This window comes from Mchenga conophoros, linkage group LG18 (assembly GCF_057382185.1).
Source record: "Mchenga conophoros isolate Kocher_MC1m ecotype Shallow Benthic linkage group LG18, M_conophoros_male_GT1.1, whole genome shotgun sequence".
In the NCBI taxonomy this organism is placed as follows: domain Eukaryota; kingdom Metazoa; phylum Chordata; class Actinopteri; order Cichliformes; family Cichlidae; genus Mchenga; species Mchenga conophoros.
This window is the reverse complement of record NC_140543.1, coordinates 4,749,550-4,768,227: the sequence shown is the minus strand read 5'-3', so window position 1 is coordinate 4,768,227 and position 18,678 is coordinate 4,749,550. Positions and strand designations below refer to the sequence as shown.

Genomic DNA, 18,678 nt, shown 5'->3' with positions numbered 1-18,678 from the left:
GACGAAGAGAATACCGACCAGCATGTTTCATTACAAGCAGGGAACATATATAAGAAGGCAGCAACCCAAGTATCGCCTTATATATAAAACTGTATAAATGAGAGTTCCTCCGACTTACCAAAGCAGGCCATCCTACCTGAGAGTATAACTCACAGTGGTGAGTCTGAAATTTACGGTTAGTGATGAACCTCAGAGAAGCACGATACACAGAATCAACCATTCGAAGACATTGAGCAGAAGCATTCATATATAGAATATCACCATAATCCAGCACAGGCAAGAATGTTGCAGCAACAAGCCGCTTCTTTGTATTAAAAGAGAAACACAACTTATTTTGAAAATAAAATCTCAGTTTTAACTTCAGGTTTTTCACAAGATTCTCTACATGTGGTTTGAAGGTAAGCGAGTCATCAATTAAGATTCCCAGATATTTATAGGTGTGAACCAACTCTATTTTATTACCTTCAAGAGTGGTTACTGATGGGATTGTTTGGGCTCGTCTCCTTGATTTAGAAAACAACATGAGCTTTGTTTTGTCTGCGTTGAGAACAAGTTTAAGCTGATGTAATGAGTGCTGGACAGCAGAAAAGGCTTTCTGCAAGGAGTCGATGGCTTGGACAAGAGTTGAACCACAGCTGTAAATAACTGTATCATCAGCATAGAAGTGTAAGTTTGCATCTGGCACATGTAGACTAAGATTGTTTACGTAAATGATAAATAGAAGGGGACCTAATACAGAACCCTGTGGCACTCCGTTGTGCACTGTAACAAAGTCAGAACATAGACCGTCAGATTTAATGCACTGAGTCCTGTTACTGAGGTAGTTTGAGAACCATGCCACTGCTCTCTCAGAGAGTCCTGACTGGAAGAGTCTAAGTTTTAAAATACAATGATCAACAGTGTCAAATGCTTTTGACAAATCAATAAAAAGGGATGCACAGTGTTGTTTTTTATCAAGTGCAATAGTAATATCATTTACCACTCTAATTGCAGCTGTGATAGTACTGTGATTCTTCCTAAAGCCTGATTGATATTCAGATAAAATGGCATTGATGTGCAAAAACTCCTTTAACTGCTCACACACAAGAGCTTCAAGAACTTTAGCCAGCACAGATAGATTAGATATTGGTCTGTAATTAGTTAACACTGCTGGGTCGCCCCCTTTTAATAGAGGAACAACAAAAGCTGATTTCCATACTGAGGGAATTTTATTCGTATCCAGTGTGAGGTTGAAAAGTGTTGTGAGAGGCTCTGCTACAAAATCAGCTGCCAGTTTCAAGAAGTAAGGATCTAGTAAGTCTGGCCCTGGAGATTTTCTAGGATCTAACAGTTTAAGAGCTTTACAGACCTCCTGCACAGAGAAAGGAACAAAGTTAAATGGCTGACCAGTGTACACCGGAAGGTTTGTGCCAGATTTTACAGAGACTGGGTTCAGAGAGTCAAACAAAGAGCCAGAAGATATAAAGTGCTTGTTAAAACAATTCATAATCTCCTTCCTATCATAAACAGGAACAGAATCCTTAAAAACATAGGTGGGTAGAGCGTGGGAGCTTTTACTCACTGAAAGAGACTTAATGATTTTCCAGAACTTCTGTGGATTATTTAGGTTCTCAGTGGTGACAGACAGATAATATTCTGTTTTAGCTTTCTTAATAGAGGAAGTACATCTGTTTCTTAGTTGTCTGAAAAGAAGCCAATCACTGGGGTAGCCTGTTTTCCTCGCTTTGGCCCAAGCCAGATTACGCTCATGAATGATATCTGCCAGCTCTTGGGAGAACCAGGGGTTTTCACGACCTTTTATCCTATATCTTCTTAATGGAGCATGTTTATTCACAATTTGCATAAACCCATCCTTAAAGAATGCCCACGCTAATTCTACATCAGGGATCAATCCTATTTTCTTCCAGTCATAATTTGACAAATCATGATAAAATGCTTGCTCATTAAAATGTTTAAGAGTTCTTTTAAAAATAATACCATGTTGTGACTTGGCCACTTTAGTATTTCTAATAGCAGCAACAACACAGTGGTCACTTAAGTCGTTACAAAAGACACCCAAAGATGAAAATTTATGAGGAACATTTGTCAAAATCAAGTCAATCAAGGTAGACTTTTCGGGGCTTTTCAGATTCGGCCGAGTGGGTAAATTGACCAGCTGGGTAAGACTGATAGAATCACAGAAAGATTTAAAATCATCTGAAACAGTTTTGAGCCAATCCCAGTTAAAGTCACCAGCTAGAACAAGCTCCCCATAATTTAGTCTGGACAGCAAAAGGTTTAAAGAACGCAGAGCTTCTGTGGAGGCAGAAGGGGGTCGATAGCAACAAGCAACTGTTATGCAAAGACCCTTTGCAACATTCACATTCAGAGCCAAAAATTCCAATTGTTTGCAAATTGATTCTGATAGAACTATTGTAGCATCAAATTTTGACTTAACATAAGCAGCAACACCACCACCTTTCTTAAACCTATCGGTGCGATAGATATTGTAGCCAGCCATGCTAACATGTTCATCAGATATATATTTAGACAACCAAGTTTCAGAAATGAGGACAATATCTGCATCTGTTGATTGAACCCAGATCTTGATCATATCCATCTTGGGTAACAAACTGCGCACATTAAGATGAACTATCTTCAGCCCAGGTGAGGATTTAAATTCAGATGGTGTCTGGCTACATTGCAGCTCAGGGCCTGGGTTAGGTTGCACATTACCAGATAAGAGCAGTAGTAAGACGATCAGAAGTCTCTGCTTTGTACTTATTGATTTTGACGTGTGAAATGTTGACACAAAGCAGGATTTTTCGTAACAAATTTTGTAATTGTACAAAGCAAGAAGGTTTTGAAGATGAGGTAAATCTTTCTGTAGTTCAAAATGATTAATGTCCTGTTCCAAATACATTGGAAATTGTACAGGATGTATAGCAGCAGTGACGCATGTAGATCTGGGAACCATGTCTCGCAGAATGGGGTCACTGTTAAATGTTCTCATCTTAGAAAAATTGAGAGTCCAAAAGTCCCCCACGGCCAATAAGCAAAGTAAAGTTATTAAAAAAGCCATTATCCAAAACACAATGATTGTTGATGCTGAATTAAATAGGCTGCACAAACCTAGGATGGCAAGTAAGGCTCCAGCCAAAAGTTCGGGTCCTGGTGGCTTGCTAGCAGAGGGCTTCTGCTACCACATTCACCAATGTGGTGTAGAAGGCTTCAATCAACAGCACAGCGCCCGATGTATTGCAGATAAGCTTTTCGAGCAGCACAGGCCTTGGTGTGGTGCTGATGTCTTGCACTAGCAACACAGATGCAGTTTGTTCAGCCGGCAGCAAAGGCCCTGGTGTGCTGCAGACGGCCCCAGCCAGCAGCACAGGCCCTGGGGTGTTGCCTATGGGTCCAGACGGCAGAACAGGCCCTGGTGTGCTGCAGATGGCCCCAGCCAGCAGTACAGGCCCTGGGGTGGTGCAGATGGGTCCAGCCGGCAGTACAGGCCCTGGTGAGGCTCAGTTGGTTTATGCTAGCAGCACAGGCCCTGATGTGGTGCCTATGGGTCCAGCCGGCAGTGCAGGCCCTGGTGAGGCTCAGTTGGTTTATGCTAGCAGAACAGGCCCTGGTGTGGTGCCTATGGGTCCAGCCGGCAGTGCAGGCCCTGGTGAGGCTCAGTTGGTTTATGCTAGCAGAACAGGCCCTGGTGTGGTGCCTATGGGTCCAGCTAGGCCCTGGTGCGGTGCAGATGGCCTCAGCCAGCAGCACAGGTCCTGGGATGGTGCCGATGGATCCAGCTGGCAGCACAGGCCCCGGTGCAGTGAGATGGCCTCAGAAAACAGCACAGGCCCTGGTTGAGGCTCAGTTGGTTTATGCTAGCAGCACAGGCCCTGGTGTGGTGCAGACAACCTCTGGTAGTAGCAGAGGTCCCCCCCAAAAAAGACCACTTTCCAAGAATTTACAGAATAGTTTAAAATACTCTTTGTGTCTGTATCCAGGTTGGATGAGCGCCGAGTATTTGTATATGTGTGCATGAGGGTGGGAATGCATGTTTAGGTCTGTGTGCGCCTATTCGTCTGTGTCTATATGTCAGCTCGGGTCTTACACTCCACCCCCTTGGAACATCTCAGGCCCTCCAAGGTATGGAGGCTTATTTCCCCTCACCACACTCCCTGCTGGTGGCTGATGCCCTCAGACATCGGTGCGTTCTTGGTGTCCAGGGCTGGACGCTCAGGTCTGTACCAGCTCACTCCCCGGTACGGCTGCTTGGTGGGGCCTGGTGCCTGTGGCTCGGTCGGGCCCCTTGCGGGGGCTCGATTCACTCTAGCACAGCTGGCTGCCTGCAGAGCCCGCGTGTACGTCACTGCCGCCCCCTCTGGCTTCTGCTCTGTGGCTGTTGGGTGACCCCTCATCTGGGGTTCTCTCAGCTCTTCCCAGGAAGGTGGCACGGTTGCCCCTCCGGTGGTCCTCTTTGGGCGCTCGCACTCTGGGGGCCTCTGGATGTCTGGGGCCTGGATCTCCTCCATGCCTGCTTCATGCCCTGGGGGACGGGGCTGTGGCTCCCCACACCAGCAGATCGCTACATGGAGAAGCCTTTTGAATAGACGAGCACTCATCCACACAGGTGTTCACACACACAAGCTACACCTTTCTTGGCTGCTACCTCAAACCACATTATGCGATGTCAATCTTGCGTGCTGCACAATCACATTCAGTATTTAATATTTACTGTTATTTACACTTAGCTAGATTATTGCAATGGTGTTGTGTTATTATGTTGCTCTTTTTTGCTTGTTTTCTCTTATTTTCTTCTCTCAACAGGTGACCTGGGAGATATTTTTTAAGTGCCCTTTCTCACTGTCCCTCTTCCCCTTTTCTTCCTTCCTTCCTTCCTTCCTTCCTTCCTATCCCCCAGTCATGTCTGTCCTATCTGTAACAACTGAAAATAAATTAAAATAAATAAATAATAACAAAGGTTGATCAAATGGACCAATATGGCAAGGCCGTGATGGTCCATTTGGTAAATTAAGTTAGTTGGGCATCTTTTTTGGCCTTCAGACAATAATTCTGATGGCTAAAAAACGAAACGGGACAACAACAAGAAAAGAAAGAAAGAAAAAAGTAATAAAAATGTATCTAAAACATATTTTAAGATGAATCTTTTTATGACTGAGTAAAAAAAAATGCTAAAATTCGAGTGCAGTGTTGAGTAAAATGGTTTTATTAAAATTTAATTGACCCTTTGAAATTATTTGTTGGAAGTCTTAAATCCCACTGAACAGGGGAAGAGAAAGAGACAGAGACACAAAGATAGCAACACAGAGGTAAATAAACATGGAGACAAGACACTGAGAATAAGACAGAAGGGGAAATGCCCAAAGTCTCATATCTCTGACAAGTTAAGTCACTTTTATTCATAAAAAAAACCCAGAACTTAAATATAATTATAAACCACACATAAACATAATCATAGAACAATTAAAAGTAAAACATACCAAAAACACATCAAATGGAGAGTGAAGCAAATATTATTAATAACAACAAATGCACATATTAATAATATAAACCAAAATCCTTCAATAAAAAGGCTACAAACAGAAACAACAATTTGAAACAGCAATAAGAAAACAGTGAAAGTGACTACAGATATAGACCTTCCTAGGGAGGCCTGAAGTGCAAACATACCCTCTACACTCCCTTCATAAAACAGGGGACCATGATTACCACCATAGTTGGCCGGTCTGAAGGCACTGACCTCAACTTCCATACAATGTTTGAGCAGGACAACCAGGACAGACCCACAACATACAGAGCCTTAAGTGACCGCAGGCAAATCTCATCCACCCCACCACCACAGTGATGGGCAAGTCTCCCTGCCCACTGTACAAAATGTGCTTCACAGACGTTGTTTCATGTTGTAAAGATTGTGCCTTAAAAAAATAGCCACAAGAAGTTTTAAAGAAATCTTTATTTCACTTTTAAGACACATAACCAACACCAACATACGAATCAACAGGATGAGCACATGCTGAAATTCAGTCTTCATGAAAATCAAGATTAAATCACAAAATGTTTGGTCTCATGTGTGTTTCTTTCCAGCTTTGACTCTGTGGAGTAAAACCTCTCCACTAAACAAAAAAATAAAACATCTCAGCAACTTTTTTGTCACCTCCACAGCTCAACACGATACAAATATCACATCAAATGAATGTAAATACGTGTTTCATCTTCATTACAGGTTTTAATGGAATATGCAACAAACAGAATTAGGGCTGTGACATATCATATGATCTGCAATAATACTGGTATAAATGTTTACAAAAAAGTGTGTTTAGAGGAACATCATGTGTTTGCATTCACCCCAATGAGTCAACCCCAGTCATGTCTCACAGCCAGAGCCATATGTCGGGCTCCAGTCACAGTTTGGTAGCTGAATGTTCGCAAAATATGCAAGAAAACTTTTCCCACTGAAAGTGAAAAAAGCAAACCTGTTACAACACTTTAAGCAAAAACACACTTGAGTACAACCGGGCTGTGAAGGCACGTGAGCAGGAGATACTAGCAGCAGTGATGTGCGACCCAAAGGTAAACAAATGATTCAACCATGCATCACTGGAGCACTCGCGAGTTACATTTCATATAACAGCAAGAGCAGTCAGTGGATGGAAATTACTGATGTGCTACACGGTGGAAAAGCAGGAGGTTAAAAAGCTCGACCCAAGATGAAACAAACCAGGTAGAATTTCTTTTCCTTATATGCAGAGGTGGAAAGAGTACTAAAATATTTTACTCAAGTAAAAGTACTATTACTTTGCTGAAATTTTACTCAAGTACAAGTAAAATTACCTGTCTAAAAATGTACTCAAGTAAAAGTAAAAAGTAGCTCATTTAAAATGTACTCAGAGTAAAAGTTACATAGTTACTTTTCTGTCAGCAGGAGGACAGCCGCTTCTGAGTAGTGCAAAAAAGGACAGTGGGATATAAATCTCAAAGTAGTTCTTTTTTAGTGAAAAGAAAAACTTTACAAATTAAAGTGCAGTGGCAGTTAAACTGCAAGTCTATACATGAAAATGGATAATGGTCACCAAACCAATCAACCAAACCAAACCGTCAGGTATCACAGTGTTTTCAATACAAAACCATATCATTCTTTCACATGAGAATGTGTTCTAAACTGTCAAATAAGAGAACAAGTACTGAACTGAACGGCAGCTGCTTTAAAAATGTTTTTGAATTTTTTAAACTTGGCCCTGCCCTACTGTACCTCTAGATTAAAGTTCCTTTGTATCCATCCTAGAGTGTTACTCTCTGAACTTCCTGTTAATTTTGAGGAGCAGTTGATTTTCAGAGTTAGTAGAGTTCATCCTTGCTCACTTTGCAGTGAACAGTAGTCCAGCACAGCTAAAGAGACGCTCGAAGGCAGCTGAGGCAGGCAGGCCAGTGTTAAGTTTGAGAGAAAGTTTTTTGATGTCCCTAATAAGACATCAATGCATTACATAGCTACCGCTGGTAAATTATACCAATATACCTCGTGGGGTTTTTTTTATTGGACAGTAACAGGCTAGTTAACGGGAGGTTGCAAGTGCTAATTAACAAGCAACAGAAGTCAGCTGTCTTTGACTAATCTAAGGTAAGTGAGCGCTCTGTTATTCTTTTGCCTGCAGTGTGAACATATGTGGGTTAAGTAAGAAAGTAGCCGCTTCTGTCTTTAATTTAACTATTTTTTTAAATAAATTCTTATTATTAACAAACAGGAAAAACGTAGGTAAACACATTTTCTTTTGGCAATTTACCAACCCAGTAAAAAAAATGTAAGTTGCGTGGACAACAACGTGCCCGATTACAGCAAGTTGCTAGTACCAACCAACGTTATCTGTGTTCTTCACAGATGTCTTAACTTAATGTGATTAATTTGAACACAGCCTTTTTGCTACCATAACGGTACGAGTTGTATTTAACTTACCTCCACATGCTTGCGCAGGTTTGATGTGGAATTTTTAAAAGCTGCTAACTCGGTCTCTCTGGGCAAACACAGCTTACACTGCATAATAAAGCTGTTGCCTTTCTTGCACTTGAAGCCGAAATGGTCCCTTAAATACGGCCAGGGGTTCACATCCGTTTCTTCGAGTTCAGGGTCAGCAGAATTCGACGGGGCTTCTTTTTTCACTGGATCCATAACACCGATGTCAGACTCCATCTTTAACGTGACCTTAGCGCCAATTTGTTCTACTACCCATCATTCCCTGCAGTATTTCCGAAGTGCAATGGTTTTTTTTAATTTACTCAGTAACGGGTGTGATTGAAAACGTAGCGAACTACAATACTTTTTAAAAAATATACTTAAGTAAAAGTAAAATTACAGACTTGAAAAATGACTTTAAAAAGTACAAATACACAAAAAAACTACTCAATTACAGTAACGCAAGTAAATGTAATTCGTTACTTTCCACCTCTGCTTATATGACAGAATTGTGCAGGCTCCGCATTACAAGGTTATTTTGGATATTAAGCTAGAGTGTAAGCACTTGTAATACACTTTTCTTAAAACTTCCAGGAAAAACACCCCTGAGGATACTTATGTGCTCATATTTCATGTATGCCGTGTCACTAACATTGCACTATAATGTTGTTCATAGAGTATTTAAAGGTAGAATGGGAGGCAGAGCCTTCAGCTTTTAAGATTAGACTTAAAAGTTTCTTGAAATATTATTTTGAGGCTATATCTCCCACCCCTACATACAATAAACAATACAGAGTTTTTTAAGGAAGGAGGTCATCTGATCTGCTCTGATCTGGCTTCTCAGTGGACTGCTTCATCTGACAGTTCTCCCACTTTTAACTAGTGTGAATCCTCATGTGTCTTTGTAACTGTATCCTCTGAATGAAGCTTTTCACCTGTGTGGATTCTCATGTGAGTTTTCAAGTTTATCATCAGGCTGAATCTTTTTCCGCAGGTGCTGCAAGAATGTGGCTTCTCACCTGTGTGAACCCTCATATGTCTCGTTAGTTTGGATCTGTACTCAAAGGTTTTTCCACAAATCTCACATTTCACAAACTTTTTACTTGTGTCAGTTTTACGCTGACTCTCTGACACAGGAAAGTTGTCTTGCTGATCTCTGCTCTCTGGTTCAGGAGAGCTGGAAGAAAGGAGATGTTCACTGTCCAGCTCTGGCTCACTTTCCTCATAAGTAGGAGCCACCATGAAGATAATAATGCCTTCAGTCTCCTGCTTCACTACAAGCTGATCTACGTCCTGACTGGTGCAAGGTTCCTCCTCTTCCTCTTTTATCTGTGGAAGCTCCGGATCCTCCTGGTCGAGGCTGAAGTTTCTCTCCTGGTCCCCAAAAACCAGTTCCTCCTCACATTCATGCTGTTGTGGGAAAGCTGAGGTGACAAATGGACAAAATTACTTGTCTTAGATAAATATAGAAGTATAACAAGAATGACTACTCGGCAGTGGTGTCTACAGCTGTCCATTTCCAACTCTACAACAGAGTTTAATCAAAATATCATCCGAAATATCATCATATCATTTACCCAGACCTGGAAACTGTTAAAATAAGATTTCATGCACTCACTTCTAACACGTTAGTAAATTTCTATGCACCAATCACAGTTTGTCCACCAATTACTGTTGGAAAGATGTTTATGTAAATGATAAGACAAACATCAGACAGAAGGGGAAATTTAAAAGTAGGATTAAAATATGGGGATAAAAAGCAGCGAAGCTCTCAGAAAACCTCGACTAACAATCAGCTGAGTTTATTTAAACACTGGCCTTGAAGAACTCTGATGTGTTTCCAAAATATCTTTATTGAATGAATTAAAGTCATATTAATTTTTAGGTAAGACCATTACGGTTTTACATACCCCTGCTGTGTAAGTTCATTTCAGGTTTCCAGATGTTATCCAGCTGTCTGAGCTGCTCTTCTTCAGTCCAGATGAGGCCTTCATCCTCCTGTTTGAGTACAATCTTTTCTACGTCATCGCTGATGCAGAGTTCCTCCTCTTCCTCTTTGATCTGTGGAGGATCTGGGCCCTCCTGGTCCAGACTGGAGTTCCTCTCCTGGTTGGAGACCTGCTGGTCATACAGGCCCTCCTCTTCCTCACACTTCATGTTAGGGGGAGATCTTGAGGAACAAAGGGTCACTGAGGAAAAAGGTTAATAATGTGATGACAGGAAAACACATCTGAGCAAATATAGTCCACTCTGAGCATGTCCTCATATGTGAGTGAAATTTAAACTGTACAAACGTGAAAAATGAAAGTGTAAGTTACTCTCGAGCTCTGATACTCTTATTAGGAAAGTTCAGAGTACAAATCATTCAGGTAGCTGCTGCCAGCTTCACGCTGCAAGTAAATGTTTGTCATTGTTGTAGATTAAACTGAAAATCTCACAGTGCCATAGCAGATAAGTACCAGTCAGGTTTCACAGCCAGTCATTGCACAGAATCAACCCAACTAAAGTCATCAGTGATCTGAAGATTATTAGGGACTCAGAGTTTCAGTCTTAGTTCTATTTGATCTCATTGCTGCCTTTGATACTGTTGATCATGACATTTTAAATCAAAGGTTTCATCATTTAGTTGGTTTAACTGGACAGTTCTCAATTGGCTCTCGACCTTTGACCCAGTTAAACCTCTCAGGTCATCAGGTTCAGATCTGTTAACTGTTCCCAAAATCAGATGTAAGTGTGCTAAGAGTGTGTTCAGTTACTGTGCTCCTGTTCTTTGGAGCATGCAGCCATAGTTTGCCTGCTGTGGCTGCATTCAAAACTAACAACTATGTTTCCATGCTTTGTGAATAACACTGACATCTGTGAGATTTGAGCTGATTTAGTTCGAGTTAAGACTGTTTATTAGAACATTACAAAGTTATTTTAAAAACTTCATCATTTTCTTGAACCCAAATATAATTCAGTTGAAAAATATACATTTTAAAATGAGGTGAGGATGGTGGGGGAGGCACGATGGTCTTGTAGGGTTAGACCCTGATTAAGGGGTATTTTTGAAAGTAAAGCCCATCTCTCAAAGTCCCTGCCGGCCTGCCTCCACCTCGGGAAGCCTGTGGGTGCAGACGGACGTGAGGAGCACCACAGGCGGCAGAGGACTGTCTGTAGCCCCGGAGTGAGGGTCAGAGAGCCGAAGCAGACAGCGAACTGTGGCACAGTGCAGAAAACAGAAGCTTTCCCTCCCTGCCTCCTTTATCTTAATCTTCTAAATAAATCTTCTATAAAGGCACTTTCTCTCGGTCTCAAGGTTTGTTTAATGCTAAAAGTTTACCGTAAAAAAGAGACGCACTTGTGTGATTAGCCGCTCCCTGATTTCAGTATGTTAGCCTACAAGCTGAGCTCTGATCAGGTCCTACATGAGTTGTATTCTTGTGTTAGTCCACTGAGACCATCGCAGTTTTACCTGTTATGCGTAACTTTATCTCGGGTTTCCGGCTGATATCCAGCAGTCTCTGCTGAAGGTTGATCTCATACTGGACGATCAGACGTTCTGTTAACCTCAGAGCAGATTTCTTCTGCAGCAGTCAGCCGGTCTCTCCACTATTGCTTCTAAACGAACAATAAAAAAAATGTAATTATAGAAAAACACTTCTGAGAAGATAAAGTTTTAGTTAAAGTCTGTAATGAGGGCATGTTGCTCACATTTGCAGGTGAAATTAAAAGTGTGTAAAAATGAAGTTATTTGTGCACTCTGATGCAAATGAGAACTTGAGTTCTGACATTTTTCAGCAACATTAAGAGTAAAAAAAACCTTTCAAACAAAAAAAGAACTCACTTATTACTGACTGACTGATGATCTATTTTGGAGTTGATCTCGAAACTGATCTACATCTTGATATTTTTCAAAATAATCTTCACTATTGGGGGTGGCTGTAGCTCAGGCGGTAGAGCAGATCATCTACTGATCGGTTCGATTCCCGGCTTCACCTAGTCTGCATTTCAAATATCCTTGGGCAAGATACTAACTCCAAGTTGCCTCAAGTTGCTCTTTGATCTGTGGAATGTGTGTCTGAATGTTGGTAGAAAGCACTAAGAAAAATGTGCTTGTGCGAATGGGAGTGAGTGGGTGAATGCACAAGTTTTGTAAAGCGCTTTGAGTGCTCAAGATTGAGTAGAAAAGCGCTATATAAGAACCAGTCCATTTAAAACTCCCTGTCATGTTTTCACGAATACACATTAAATAGATCTGACTTTTTTTAAAATTTTATTCTTTATTACTTTTCCATCAACCAAAAAAAACCAAAAAACTGAGTATATAATAATGATTTATGTACATCGTAAATGATTAATGTTAGGAGGACACAGAGATATATTATATATACTCTCCCATGAAAATCATTCATATATTATTTCAGAAAAATATATGCAACCCAAAATAACCCCCCAACAACAAAAGAAAAAAAAAAAAGACCCTGAAGCAAAGGTTTACAGATAGTGCTCCAGAGAGAAAAAAAATCAAGCAAGTATAACATTCCAGGGTTTCGGGCTGAAGTTTAATCCAAGGATATCATGTTAGTTAGAGAGGCATCCAGATTAGTGGTTGCAATGATAAGCTGCGTCCTCTTCCGTTTCCAATCCATTTAATTTCACGTCCCTTCTCCTGTCCTTCTATTTAGCAGACCAGCAATCGCAGGTTCCCCAGGTTTTCTTTAGCAGCTGTGACGTTACTTCTCCATACAGGTTAAATAGATAGAATCATTTCTGTACATTATCGATCATTTCCTCACCTTCCAAAAATAACAAAAAATTTCCCCACATTTTTTTGAAGGAAGCATGTTTACCCTTTATCATAGACGTAAGTTTCTCCAGAGCAAGGGTTTTTGACAATGTCGATAACCAAATTCTCACGTGTGGTCTACTAGTGGATCTCCATGATTTGGCTATACTGTATTTCGCCTGTAGCAGGCAGAAGGTTGTGGTTTTTTGGTTAGCTTTGCTCAGCTGGATTTCAGCGGGGAAAATTCCTAGGATGCATAATTTAGGACATGGATCCAATTTGACACTTGTAATATGTGCAATTATTTCTAAAACTTCCTTCCAAAACTTTTGAATTTCTGAGCATTCCCATAGGCAGTGCATCAGTGTGCCCTTTTCCCCACATTTAACACATATGTCCGGAGTTTTGGGGTCAAATTTATTTAATAATGTTGGGGTAATATATGTTCTCATTAACCATTTGTACTGGATTAGTTTAAATTGAGTGTTTATAGATTGTGTTTGAGCTTTCAAGCAAGCTTTTTGCCATTCCTCTGTAGTTATACTACACTCTAAGTCTTGACACCATGCGCGTCTTTCTTTTTCTGAGGATATTTGAGAGCCGTCTCTAAGGTTATTGTAGAAGCGAGAAATTAAACCCTTCTTCAGCTGATGGTTTATTGCTATATCCTCTAATGAGTTTAGGGTGGGCGGTGTTAGAGATTTTTGAGTTTTTGAAATGAAGCTTCTGATTTGAAGAAATTTAAAGAAATGTTTGGTTGGAATGTCAAATTTCTGAGTCAAGCCATTGAAACATATTAAGGTGTCCTTGTCAAATAGATCTGCAACTTTGCACAGGCCTCTGTCGGCCCATATTTTAAAGCCCAAATCTTTCCAACCGGGTTTAAAGGCCTTATTGCCCCAGATAGGTGAGAATTGGGATAGTGCTGGCATTTCATTTTTAAACTCGAGTGCCTCGAACCGCACACGAATAGTATTTTTAACAAAGAGGTTTGATGTATCTTTCATCAGATCTTTATATTTTGCAGAGTACAGATAAGTGCTGAGTGGTAAGGGGGTAGTACTTGACCTTTCTAAATTTACCCAGGGTAGGGTAGTTGTTGAGAACCAGCATGAGGCCGCAGAGAGTTGGGCAGCCCAGTAGTACCATTTGAGGTTTGGAACACAGAGACCTCCTCTGTCATACGGAAGATATAGTAGCGAAAGACGCAGTCTAGCTCGTCTGTTATTCCAAATGAATTTACTGAATATTGTTTTTGTCTTTGTGAAGAAGTCATCTGGAGGGTTGAGAGGAATGACTCGGAAGAGATATAGAAATTTTGGAAGGATGTTCATTTTGAGAATATTTACACGTCCAATCATCGAGATTGGTAGCATAGACCATCTATTGATTAAGCCAACAACAGAGTTGATAGTAGGAGAATAATTTGCGTTAATTTTTGGAGTGATTTTTATACCTAGATAAGTGAGACTGTCTCTGGCAATTTGAAACGTTGTTTGAATAGGTGGTTTAGTTCTTTCAGAATGATTAAAAAAGAGGATGGCCGATTTGGATTCATTAATTTTATAACCGGAGATATTGCCAAAGAAGTTAATTGTTTTAAGTAGCTGAGGAATTGAACTCTTTAATTTAGACAGCATTAAAATAATATCATCTGCAAATAATCCAATTTTAGACTCAATATTATTTGTTCTAATGCCAGAGATGTTTTGGTTGTTCCTTATCGCAATAGCCAGTGGTTCTATTGCTAGGACGAAAAGAAGAGGTGAGAGGGGACAGCCTTGACGTGTACCTCTACCTAGATAGAATGGTCTAGATATAATATTGTTGGTTCTAACTGAGGCTATAGGTTTATTATATAATATTTTAACCCAGGTCATGAAGTAATTGCCAAAGCCGAATTGAGATAGTACCTTATAGAGATAATTATGTTCGACCCTATCGAAAGCTTTTTCTGCGTCTAAGGAAAGCAGAGCCATGTCTAGTTGTTCTGAGTTTGTGTAAAGTACATTCAGTACTCTGCGAATCCCATGCTGCGTTTGTCGGCCTTTTACAAACCCATTTTGGTCATTATCAACAAGAAGATGAAGGTACCGTTCAAGTCTGTTTGCCAGTACTTTGCTTATTATCTTGGCATCAGAGTTTATTAGTGAAATTGGTCTATAAGATTCACATTTTGTAGGCGGTTTCCCAGGCTTAGGGAATACCGTTATAAGTGCATTTCGCAAGGAGGGGGGAAGCTCTTTTGAATCATAGCTTTCCACCAGCATGTCGTACAGAGGGAATATTAATTTATCTTTAAATATTTTGAAAAGGTCTAGTGGAATTCCATCTGGGCCGGGAGTTTTTCCCATTTTTAATTTATCGATTGCATTGGAGAGTTCATTCATCGATAACTGAGAGTCTAATTCGCATCGGGCTTCTTCAGAAAGTAAAGGGGTACTTATTGAGTCAAAGAAGGATTCTAGTGATTCTCGAGTCGTATCTCCTGTTGAAGTATATAGTTGTGAATAGTAGTGTTCAAAGAGTTCACTTATTCTATGAGGATCTGTGATATTTTCGTCTGCAGTTCTAATTTCATTTATTGTTTGTTCGTTCAGTAGCGTTTTTATACGCCATGCCAAAAGTTTTCCTGCCTTTTCCCCTTGGTCATAGTAGGTCTGTCTCAGTCTAAATAGTCCGGCTGAGGCTTTCTCAGTAGTTAATTTATCGTATTTTGCTCTTAATCTTAAAAGTTTTTGTTGGTTTTCTTTAGAGTCATTCAGGTTTATCTCAAGTTCCACTTCTTTTATTTGACCTTCGAGGTCCAACATCTCAGTATAGTTTTTATTTGCTTTGTTTTTGGTGTAGCCTATCATCTGTCCACGAATAAAGACCTTAAAAGCTTCCCATCTTACTGAGGCTGTAGTTTCGGATTTGTTGAAGTAGAAATAGTCATCAATATTTTTGCCTACATATTCCAAATATTTTTGATTGTGTGGTCTTAAACGCCAAATAGGGTTACGTCTAAAAGCTGCTGTGACTGAGAAGTTAAGCGTGGTTATTGAGTGGTCAGATATAAGCACACTTTTATATGAGCAGCTGTTAATTCTGGAGATAAGAAAGTTTGAGATAAGAAAATAATCTATGCGACTGCGGCTATTATGACTGGCTGAGTAGCAAGAATATTCTCTCCCTGTTGGATTTTTTAATCTCCATATATCTTTAAGATTCAATTCAAACATAAAGTGTTGTATGACTTGTCTAGATTTTGGATGGGAAGAGTCTAAGCCTGATGATCTATCAAGCCTGGGCTCTAGGGTACAATTAAAGTCCCCCCCAACAATTATCTCACCGTGAAGGTCTGTAATAGAGAGAAATAGATTATTATAAAAGTTGGAGTCGTCAATATTGGGGCCATATACATTAACTAATATTAAATCTTGATTCAGCACGGAGCATTGTAGAATAATGAATCTCCCTGCGGGGTCCAATATGGGTTTTTTTAATACACATGGGTACTGATTTATGAATGAGTGTTGCCACTCCTCTAGCATGTGTTGAGAAGTGGCTAAAGAAAACCTGACCTGGCCATCTCCTCCTTATCCGGTCAGTTTCATTCACGAGTAAGTGTGTTTCTTGAATGAAGACTATCTTTGGGTGATATTGTTTTATTCTATCCATTACTCTTTTCAGTTTAATATATTTTCTAAGGCCTCTTACATTCCAGGAAATTAGATCAATATTTGAATAACTACTCATACAGTTTGTACCTTTAGTAATCTGGGTTTGACTACATCTCGTCTCTCCTGTCGAGACTCACAAGTTGTTATTTCAAGAGCACTGCACTTTAAAAACAATCTCTTATAAACCAGAAAACAAAAGAAAAAAAACAACCCAGAGATCTTCCATCGGTGTAGATCTCAAAACCTTCCCCCCCAAAGTCATAGCGGATTGGTTATGCATCAGATCCGTGTGAAGGAGCTGATAGAGCGTCCTCATGATTGAAGTTACAAACTTAGGTCCGACCGTATTAACTAAAGAAGTGGCCATACAAATGTAACTGAATGAAAAGATTTAGACATAGCATACCTAAGGCCATCTATATCATACCTGTACACCAGCAGCCGTTATATGTCCGGTTTGGAGTTGTTCATCAGAGTTGCATATATTTGATGTAGCGTTTCTGAGTGGGCGTGAAGTTTATCCCTCGTTTTGTTGCCGGACTTTTCGCATGAAATCTTCCACCTCCGCTGGTGTGTGGAAGAGGAGCCTGTTGTCATGGTGGAGAATCCTCATTTTTGCTGGAAAGATCAGTCCGAAGTTTATATGCATTTCACGGAGTTGTTGTTTTACCTGGTTGTATTGTTTCCGTTGTTTCTGGACTTCCGTTGACAGATCAGGAAAAAACATAATGTGATGTCCGTTGTGCGTTATTTTTCCCTTCAGACGTGCCGCTCTCATCACCCTCATCTTGTCTTGATAATTCAAAAATTACATGATGATCACACGGGGTGGGCCATTTGGAGTATTTCGCCCTTGTAGTCTGTGTGCTCGTTCAATGATAGGTGGGGATGGGAGCGCGTCTCGTCCCAAAACATCAATTAAGAAAGTTTGCAAGAATATTGTAATTTCTCCTTGTTCAGTATTCTCAGTCAATCCGACGAGTCTCAGATTAGATCTCCGGCTTCTATTTTCGAGGTCGTCCACCTTTAACTGTAGTTCCTGAATTTTCTTATGAAGGGAAGTCTCTTTACTTACGAGGGAAGAGACGTCGTCTTCAACTTTACTGATGCCAGTTTCTGCGGAGGTGAGCCTCTCCGAAAACACTCCAATCGCCTCTTTTATTTCTTGGTTTGATATTTTAACTTCTTGCAGTTGAGCAGTGAAATGTACTTTCAACGACTGAATTGCGGCCAAAACACTCGCCTCGGTCTGTTGAGCACTAGCACTAGCGCCTTCCATTTTCTCGGTTTCAGGTTCGTTGTTAGGGTCATCGTCTGATCCATCCTTTCCGGCTGTTTTAGGCTTGGACCTATGTTTGGTCGGCATCTTGGTTGTTTAGATCAGAACAGAAGCTTAAGTCGGTGAGGCAGCCGCTAAAAGATTGGATTTTAACCGCTGTTGGGCGTAGGCAAAGGACGTTGAGGTCGGAGCTCGAAGTCTCACTGCCACTCAGGTGGACGCCATAACCAGTCTCCCTTAAATAGATCTGACTGATACAAACTGTAGGTTTAATATTAATGTTAACACTTCAGAAAAGCGATTACAGTTTTACCGCTGGTCTGTAAATCTTTCTCAGGTTTCCAGATGTTACGCAGCTGTCTGAGCCGCTCTTCCCCGCTCCAGACGACAATGCCTTCATCCTCGTGTTTCACTACAAGCTGTTCTCCCTCTTGACTGATGCAGAGTTCCTCCTGTTCCTCTTTGATCTGTGGGGGATCTGTGTCCTCCTGGTCCAGATTGAAGTTCCTCTCCTGCTTCCAGACCTGCTGGCCAGCCAGATCTTCCTCCTCCTTACACTTCATGTTGATGTGGGACTTGAGGAACAAAGTAAAAAGAAAAAGATTAGACAGGTAAAGGTGCAGCCTCAGTCAGCAGGGCTGTACACTGTGAGCATGTTGCTCACATATGTGAGAGAGGTTTGTACAAATGTTTCAGAAGCACCATGTGACTCCCTCTCTTTGTTGGAAAGTCTTATTAATTCACTTTATAACTATTACTTTGAAGATAAATTTCTACCATCACAAAAATATTATGACCTCTTTAAAAACAAACAACGGCAACTACATGACTTAAATTCCATGTTTAGATGAAGGTAATGGTCAATGCCTTTTGACAGGGGAAAAACCTCCACACAGAAGAATCTTACTTGGCTGAATCATAAATTATTCACCATGATTAAAACTGCAGATGAGCAATAATCTGCATTTTATTTTAGCCAAAGAGGAATGTTTCTGTTTGTCTGTGATCTGACTTTTTCTGCTGG

General features: G+C 40.5%; 1 protein-coding gene across 1 annotated transcript; it reads right to left on the bottom strand.

Moving 5' to 3' along the window:
- Positions 1–5,492: 5,492 nt before the first annotated feature.
- LOC146552972 (uncharacterized) lies at positions 5,493–18,006 on the bottom strand. Its single transcript, XM_085255544.1, has 4 exons — positions 16,803–18,006; positions 11,397–11,542; positions 9,853–10,131; positions 5,493–9,366 (listed from the first exon to the last, which is right to left on the bottom strand). Exons 3-4 carry the CDS (start codon positions 10,097–10,099, stop codon positions 8,822–8,824), a joined length of 792 nt encoding a protein of 263 aa, XP_085111670.1. The 5' UTR covers positions 10,100–10,131; positions 11,397–11,542; positions 16,803–18,006; the 3' UTR covers positions 5,493–8,821.
- Positions 18,007–18,678: the final 672 nt, after the last annotated feature.

What these genes read in the sequence shown, in the direction of transcription:
- LOC146552972 (XM_085255544.1), bottom strand. Translation starts at nt 10,099, where the DNA reads ATGAAGTGTGAGGAAGAGGAGGGCCTGTATGACCAGCAGGTCTCCAAC. An exon ending in AATGAACTTACACAGCAGGG is followed by an intron (nt 9,367 to 9,852) that starts GTATGTAAAACC and finishes TTGTCACCTCAG; the next exon opens with CTTTCCCACAACAGCATGAA.